This window comes from Mus pahari, chromosome 1 (genome assembly GCF_900095145.1).
Source record: "Mus pahari chromosome 1, PAHARI_EIJ_v1.1, whole genome shotgun sequence".
In the NCBI taxonomy this organism is placed as follows: Eukaryota; Metazoa; Chordata; class Mammalia; order Rodentia; family Muridae; genus Mus; species Mus pahari.
The window spans coordinates 70,449,274-70,457,358 of record NC_034590.1 but is presented as its reverse complement, the minus strand read 5'-3'; the positions used below and the strand labels follow the sequence as shown (position 1 = coordinate 70,457,358).

General features: G+C 55.9%; 1 protein-coding gene across 1 annotated transcript; it reads left to right on the top strand.

Moving 5' to 3' along the window:
* The first annotated feature begins 663 nt into the window (after positions 1-663).
* Tpbgl (trophoblast glycoprotein like) lies at positions 664-3,674 on the top strand. The gene has a single exon (XM_021220782.1). It carries the CDS (start codon positions 1,108-1,110, stop codon positions 2,260-2,262), a length of 1,155 nt encoding a protein of 384 aa, XP_021076441.1. The 5' UTR covers positions 664-1,107; the 3' UTR covers positions 2,263-3,674.
* The last annotated feature ends 4,411 nt before the right edge of the window (positions 3,675-8,085 follow it).

The window sequence follows — 8,085 nt, the reverse complement described above, 5'->3', positions numbered from 1 at the left end:
ATTGTCCTGCTCCTGGAGCCCCCTCCCCAACCGGCACCCCACTCAATATTGACTGGTAGGGGAGTTTGGAGGGGAAGGGGCCTGCTGACCACACAGTATCCTGGCGGTGCTCAGTGCTGGGGTGGGGTGGGCAAGCAAAGAGCTGAATCACTCCACCCACCGCTCCCTGAGCCTAAGAGGGGTCCAGCCTGAAGGGTGGAACCAATGGGAGTGGTCTTGGCAGAGGCAGAGCGGCCTGAATTAGGGCGCGGGAGATGTGGGGACAGAGGGTGCATTAGGCTTCCCTAGGGCATAGGAAAGGGTCGATAAAAAGGCTGGACACACAGGACCTGCAGAGTTGGAGACACAGCCTAAGGGAACTGGGTTCGCAAAGGAGACATCCAAGGCTAGGGATTTTCCAGGCTCGCTCCCTTAACACAGCCCCTTTCCTTGACTTCCAGAAGAGTAACTTTGTCAGCCCACCCCTCAGCCCTGCCTCCTTTTCTAGGGACAGCTCTAAACTCTCCCACCTTCTCTGGGTGCACAGATCCACCTGCCAGGTCAGCCCTGAGGGCCCCGCCCCACCTGTGCTTCGGAGGGAGGAGGAAAGAAGCTGCCTAAACGAAGGGGGTGGGGAAAGAAGCAAGTCAGAGCTTGGGGAGCCAAACTTCTCAGCATCTCGTGAACTAGAGAGCAGGGGAGCAGGAGAGCGCAGCGGCCCTAAGCCTGCTGCTCCCGAGCCTCCCACCCCGCCTCCCTCGGCGAGGAGGTGCGGAGACTCCGCTGGGGGCGGAGGAGGCGGCCGGGAGGCGGGGAGGGGGAGGCAAACCCTGCCCACTCGGCTCAGAGCCCGGAACGGCCGCGGAAGTCGGAGGCCGGAGCGCAGGGCGACGAGGGCAGCGGGGGCGGGGGGGCTCCGCTCCCCGCCTGACCCCTGTAGCCCCCAGCCATCAAAGTGAAGGCTCCTCGGACTTTACAAGCCGGAGGACGGACCGGTCGGAACTGTCAGCTGCTCCGGGTCAAGGTCTAGCCCACCGCCACCTTCCCGTGCCACCCCCATCATCTCCAAACGCTCCCAACTCACTGGTGAGCGCTGCGGGCCGGGGGCTGGATGCGGGGACGGCCGCGATGGCCCCGCGCGCGGGACAGCGTGGGCTCTGGAGCCCGCTGCCAGGGCTGCTGCTCTTGGCGGCGGCGCTGAGCCGGCCCGCCGCGCCCTGTCCCTTCCAGTGTTACTGCTTCGGCAGCCCCCGGTTAATGTTGCGCTGCGCGTCGGGCGCGGAGCTCCGGCAGCCGCCCCGGGACGTGCCACCCGACGCGCGCAACCTCACCATCGTGGGCGCCAACCTGACCGTGCTGCGCGCCGCCGCCTTCGCGGGAGGGGACGAGGAGGCGACGGACGGCGTGCGCCTACCGCTCCTTACCGCGCTGCGCCTCACACACAACAACATCGAGGTAGTAGAGGACGGTGCCTTCGACGGGCTGCCCAGCCTAGCGGCACTCGACCTAAGTCACAACCCGCTACGCGCCCTGGGCTACCGCGCCTTTCGCGGGCTGCCTGCGCTGCGCTCACTACAGCTCAATCACGCGCTGGCTCGAGGCAGCCCCGGGATGCTGGATGCACTGGACGCCGCTCTGGCCCCCCTGGCCGAGCTTCGCCTGCTGGGCTTGGCAGGCAACGCGCTGAGCCGCCTGCCACCCGCCGCGCTGCGCCTGCCGCGCCTGGAGCAGCTGGATGCGCGAGTCAACGCGCTGGCCGGCCTGGGCCCCGACGAGCTGCGCGCGCTCGAGCGCGATGGCGACTTGCCCCAGCCGCGCTTGCTGCTGGCCGACAACCCACTGAGCTGTGGGTGCACCTCGCGCCCCCTCCTGGCCTGGCTGCACAACGCCACCGAGCGCGTACCCGACGCGCGCCGCCTGCGCTGCGCTTCCCCGCGAGTACTGTTCGACCAGCCTCTGATGGACCTGGACGAGGCGCGTCTAGGCTGCTCTGACGGCGATGCACACGAGAGTGGGGAAGGGATAGACGTCGCCGGCCCGGAGTTGGAAGCCTCTTACGTCTTCTTCGGGCTGGTGTTGGCGCTCATCGGCCTCATCTTCCTCATGGTGCTCTACCTAAACCGCCGCGGCATCCAACGCTGGATGCACAACTTGCGCGAGGCCTGCAGGGACCAGATGGAGGGCTACCACTACCGCTACGAGCAAGATGCAGACCCGCGTCGCGCGCCCGCTCCGGCCGCCCCCGCCGGCTCCCGGGCCACTTCTCCAGGCTCGGGTCTCTGAGCATCACCTCCCTAGTGGGAGGCTGTTCCTATCAGCTGATGACTAGTGAGGCCATGTAGTCTTTCTCTGCCTGGCCTGGGCCCCGGAGATAACACACTCACGAGTTTGGATCTCAGAGACCTTTGGATCAATCGTAGTATCTCTCCCATACCGAAATTCCAAGGTGTACTTTCCCTGGCCTTAGAGTTTCCAGATCAAACACCCAGAAATCTGTTTCCAGAAACAAATCTTGCCTGCCGGTCCTTACTGGACCATTGAAATTCCTTCTCCCTATCCAGGCTCACCCAAAGACCCTGCTCTTCCGTTTTGAAATCTCTAGCACCTTCTCCACCATCCTACATGCTTTGAGCCAGACACCCTGGCTAGATTGCACTGACCCCTGTGCCAGGGTAGAAGACCTCAGTTCCTTTCTCAGAGCTCAGAATGTGGGGTGGGGGGTGTCTACCCTTCTGGTCTCTTGGGAAGGTTTTTACGAAATTGGAGCTTTTTGTCCCACCCCAGAACTCTGGACTCTCCTTCATGTAACCCACATCTGAAGGCTTTCAGTGGTCTCCTCTAGTCTGATTTGCTTCAAACCCTGGTTCTAGCTCAGGCCCTTCCATTCCTTGCTCTTGGCTGGGTTTCAGCTCCAGCTTTGTCTCTCTCATGCCAGGGGCAAGGTTTGGTGTAGAATCCAAGCCTTGGCCTTTCTGTTGTGGCTCTAATGTCACAACACTCAGTGTTTGTCCTCGATCTAAAACTCAGCTCTTCACCCCAGTCACTTTCATGCCCTGGCCCAAGTCCTAGGCTCTCATTCCCCTGACATCCATCGCTGGCACTTTTATCATTCATTAACCAGGTGTCAGGGAGGGCTTTTCCCCATGGTGGGGTGCTACCCACTGCCCTCCTAGGAGACGTTCTCCCATCCTGCAGGACAAGTAAAAGCACCCCCATAGCATATAGGCAGACTCGAGGGAGGGAGGAAGTAGGTGGGGTGAGCAGGGTCTCCAATCCAGGGCCACTGGTCTGTCTGGAAAAGTGAGGCTTGAAGCTGCTGTCCATCTGTGCTCTGCGCTCCACCACCTACGTGGCCCTCCCCTGGGAACTCCTTGCTACCACCTCTCATGCCTTCTGGAAGAGGATGGAGTCTGACCTCTTGTCTCAGCCTCAGTCGAAAGCTTTCCTGGTCAAGGTCATGGCCTCAGTGCCCTGCCTTCTGCATGATCCCAAAGCACAATGGTGAGTGAGGAGGGACCACCTCCCTGCCTCTCACCCTAAGTCAGGCAGAATGGCAGGCCTGGGCTGCCTCTGCACAGGAAGTCTTCCTCCTCTGTGTATCGGCTTGAGGCCCGCTGTCCCATCCTCAACTGAGAAATCTGGACCTCCCTTGGGCTGTTTTCTATAAAGTCTGCAATAATCTCTGAAACCGTCTGCCCTTGTAAGTGGTTCTCTGTTTGTCCTACTGTCCTTGGGGCATTGGTGGGGGTGAGAGGTGACAAGAGGCGGCCATTTGGGGCAGTAGCCCTTATGCACTCTCTGGAGAGGTGGGAAAAAGAAATAGGCTGTGAGTGCACATAGCAAGATTTCGGCTAGACTTGGGGGGGGGGGCGGTGTGCTCTCCGTCATTCTCCAGCCTGCTTTTTAATGGTCTGAAACGGGCTTATCCACAGCCAGCATGAGATCCTATGCTTGCTTTACACCCTCTATCTTTTGTTTGGGGTGGGGCACTGAAAGGGATAAAGACTGACAAACCTAGCCTCAGATGAGCCTCTTGGGAAGGAGGACAGCTGTAAAGGAGAGGTACTTTATTGGGGTGAAACTGTCTGAGGGGCCATTGGCTGCTGTGGACCTATCTGCTTGCTAGCGCCTCCTGTGCCAGGCTGTGTAGTTTTGTTTTGCTTTGTTTGGGTTTTTGTTTGTTTTTGCCAGAGTGGGGCGGGGGCAGTGACCCCCCTAATAAAGGTGATTTGGGGAGGCAGGCTTTAGGCTGAAGGATGGTGCTCACCTTTGACCTCAGTATTCCCAGGGTTGGTTGCTTAGGGTCTCAGAGTTCTAGAACCAGGGGGCAGAAGTCTAGAATTCCAGCACGTATTTTAGAAGTTCAGAGTCACATATGTCTAGAAAGTGTGGCTTCTAAACACTGAAAGGGCCGTCCTAGTGCCATGGGGAAGCCTCTGTTGTCTTCAGTGGGACACAGTGAGCTGTCTCCTTGCCTTCCCCCTCCCCAGTAGATGCTGTATCTGTTCCCCACCCCCACCATTTTTCGTGAGCATCTGCCAGTGACCTTCAGGATGTACCCTGACCATCCTCTAGAAGACAATGGCGATGATCTTACACAGGTTAGAAAACCACCTCTCAACAGACCACAGTACTCAATGAGTGCCCTCTAGTAATGTAGTCTCTGGCTGCAGTGAATTCTGGCAGATAACACGTGCTGTTGGCTGTGGGATCGCTCTCAGCAAACAAGTGCACCTTTTACCTACTGCTGCTTTTGATTCTCTGCAACATCCTAAGAATTTAGTTTTACTGAGCCACGGAATAGCAACAGATATTAAAAAAAAAAAATCAACTGAAGGCCTTCAGTATATGAAGTGGGGTTTCCCCTTCGTGACTTTCATGGACCGCATTAGAACCTAGCTCTGGTCTGCTATGCAATCTTCCAGTCCGTATCCGCAGTCTTCCTCCTCTGCAAATCTAGCGGTCCATTTAACCTATACTCAGTGCAGCTCTGCCGGTCCCAAGGAGGCTAATGACCCAGAGAGGAGACATTTGATCAAGGTCTAGGGAAAAGAGATCCCAGGAAACTTTGAGAGCCAGAGAAAGAGCCTGAACGGATTTCATAGATGACGTAGCATTTGAGCTGAGTTGGGGTTCATTCTATTCGGTTTCTGCAGTCCTGGAGGGTCAAATCCAGATCCTCACAATTGCTGTACCACTGAGCTACATTCTCAAGCCCCTGGTTTGTGTTTTGGTTGGTTGGTTTTAATACGGGGTCTTGCTATGTAGCTCAAACTGTCCTTGAATTTAAGACTCTACAGTCTTCGCCTCCCTGGTGCTGTAACTCCAGGAATGGGCCACCTTGACCTGATACCATTCACTGAGTCTAAAGCTTCTCCCAGAAGCTGCTATGAGTAAGGAGTGGGCAGAGGCCCAGGCATGGGGACAGCGGGGACGGAGTGATAGGGAAGAAGCCATCTCTGGGATGTCCCCTTTCAGAGTAGGGAGGGCAGTGAGCAGGCACGAGGGGGAGGAGTGTGGGTGTAACTGTCAGAGTGTGGTAGACATGAACCCGATGCGCACTTGGAGAGACGTGGCAGCCTTCCCAGGCTGCTGTGACCCGTAAGCGGTGCGAAATTGCCTTTCAAAAAGTTCTCTACGAGAAGCCTCTCGTGTCGGTGACCCTGAGCCTACGGGTGCCCTCAGATCTGGAACGAGAGCTGGAGAGGGCCTGACATGAGCCTGAGGACAGAGTCTGAGGACTCTGAATCTGAACTAAGCCCCCCCCTCCAGGTCACTTGAACCCTTGGACCAACATATTGGGTGAGTTTTCACGGTGCTGGGAATGCTGCTGACCTCTCTTTTTCTAGCCCAGGCTGACACCGTCCCCTAGACTCCCTTGCTTCTCTGCAGCTCTTCCTTCCATTGAGGTTGAGCTGGGCTTGTGATCTCTGAAGACAAGCACTCACTGAAGCCCATTTCCGTCTTCATTAAGCCAGCCTGGCAGACGCTTAGCCCTAATTTACCGACCTGGCGTTCCCCAAGCCCAGAGAAGTGCGTGGGGGGGAGTGAACAACGCTGTGCTCATGCACTTGGCCACTTTCTGAACCCCTCCTCCCTACTCAGTGAGCCCACCCGGTTCCTTCAGCATCGTACGGAGGCAACTTTTCCAGGGGGTACCGATAGGTGGCGCGCAACTCTCTCTTCCTTGGATGGATGTGGAGATGGAAGCTCGGTTTACTGGTGCCTACCCATTCAGGTTCCAGACTGCACCACAGCTACCCCTCGCTGGTCTGCCATGAGTCTGTGTACCTGCCAGGATCCCCATCTCTGAACTCAGCATCCTCTTATTCCTGGGATACTGGTTCTGGAAGCCAAGCTGAACCATGAAGGCCTAGAGAGGAAAAAAAGAAAGCTCCGGATTGCAGCGGGGGTTGGGACAGGGGAAGGATGCGGAGCGCGCGCGCGCGCGCACACACACACACACACACACACACACACACACACACACACACCACCTGCAGCAGCTTCAAATAAGTTGCTGGAGTTCTGATCTGGTTTCTTGGAGGTAACAGCTGTACTGGGGGCTATGTCTGCCGTGAGGGAAGCAAGGGGTTGATTGTGGACGCCTAAGCTCAGGGCCTGACTTCAGTCCACCCTCCTGCATCTGCTCTGCTGGCACCCACTGAGCACAGGGCTCACATGAAAGAACCAGATCTTATTGCTGTCCCAGGTCCAGATGGTGCCACTGCGATTGTAGCCATTCATGCACATGACGTTAGGGAAGGTCCTGAGTTGACCACTCAAACTGGGAAACTTTGATGTAAAAAAGGACTCACTATCAATCACAAGGGAGAAATTAAAAATAATAACAGTTACATGGAAATCCAGGCATGGTGGCACACACTTGTAACCCTGGGTATTGGGAGACAAAGCAAGAGAACTACCACAAGTTTGAGGGCATCCTAGGCCAGAATGAGACCTCAAGCAACCACAGCAGTGGGGGCTGGAGAGGTGGCTCCATGGCTAAGAGCATTTGCTGCTCTTGTAGAGAACCAGAGTTCAGATTCCAGCACCCAAGGCAGGTACTCACGACTGTTCCAGGGACCTGGCACCCTCGTGTGACTCCTCAGACACCCGCATGAATGTACAAATGCATGCAGCAAATATATAAAGAACACTCAAAACTTTTTCCATTTAAATCTCAAAAGAAGAGGAGGGAGAGGAGGAGGAGGAAGAGGAAGAAGAAGAGGAAGAGGAGGAAGAGGAGGCTGAAGAAATGACTCGAGGGTTAAGAGCACTTACTGTTCTGGTCTCAGAGCTCCTGTACATGCACATACAGACATACACATACACAAAAATTAAAAACTTAAAATTTTTATTTTATTTTTTAAATAAGCAGGCTTAATAGGTAGAGTGCTTTCCTAGCATGTACAGCATGTACAAAGCCCTAGCTTTGGTCCCCCAAACTGCATAAAGTGGGACAGAGCAGTACATGCCTAGAAGTCCAGTGTTTGAGAGATGGAGGTAAAAAGATCAGAAATTCAAGTAGGAGGTTCAAGGTCACCCTGGGGTACATGTAACCCTGCTTTTAAAATAGATTATACAGACACAATTGTGTGTGTGTGTGAGAGAGAGAGAGAGAGAGAGGCAGACAGAGAGACAGAGAGACAGAGAGACAGAAAGACAGAGAGACAGAGACAGAGAGAGACAGAGAGACGGGGGGGGGGGGGACTGTGTAGGCTGCAGGCTTCGGACCCAATGACTTTTGACAAGGTATCAGGACGGAGGGAAAGCGCTGACCGCTGGTCTGGACCAGATCCTCTCCAAGAGCTGAGTAACCAGTGCCCTCCCTTTCTTGATCTCTGGCCATGACAGCTCCTCCTCACATCTTAGTGTTGCTGCCAGCTGTCCCCCTTCAATAGCAAAGCACTATTCCAGCACCCAGGGCAGGTGCTCATGACTTCCTGCCCTGCATAGCACTGGGACAGTCCCCGTGATGTGCATCTGGACCCTCACCTGCACTGGCCACTTTTCTTGCCCTTGCCCACATCAGGACAGGGGCAGAACTGTCTGACTTTCTGCATTTGTACCTAGACATTGTACGAGGTCTGCATCCTAGTACAA

Excerpts from the sequence above, each read along its gene's own strand:
- Tpbgl (XM_021220782.1), top strand. The coding sequence starts at position 1,108 with ATGGCCCCGCGCGCGGGACAGCGTGGGCTCTGGAGCCCGCTGCCAGGG.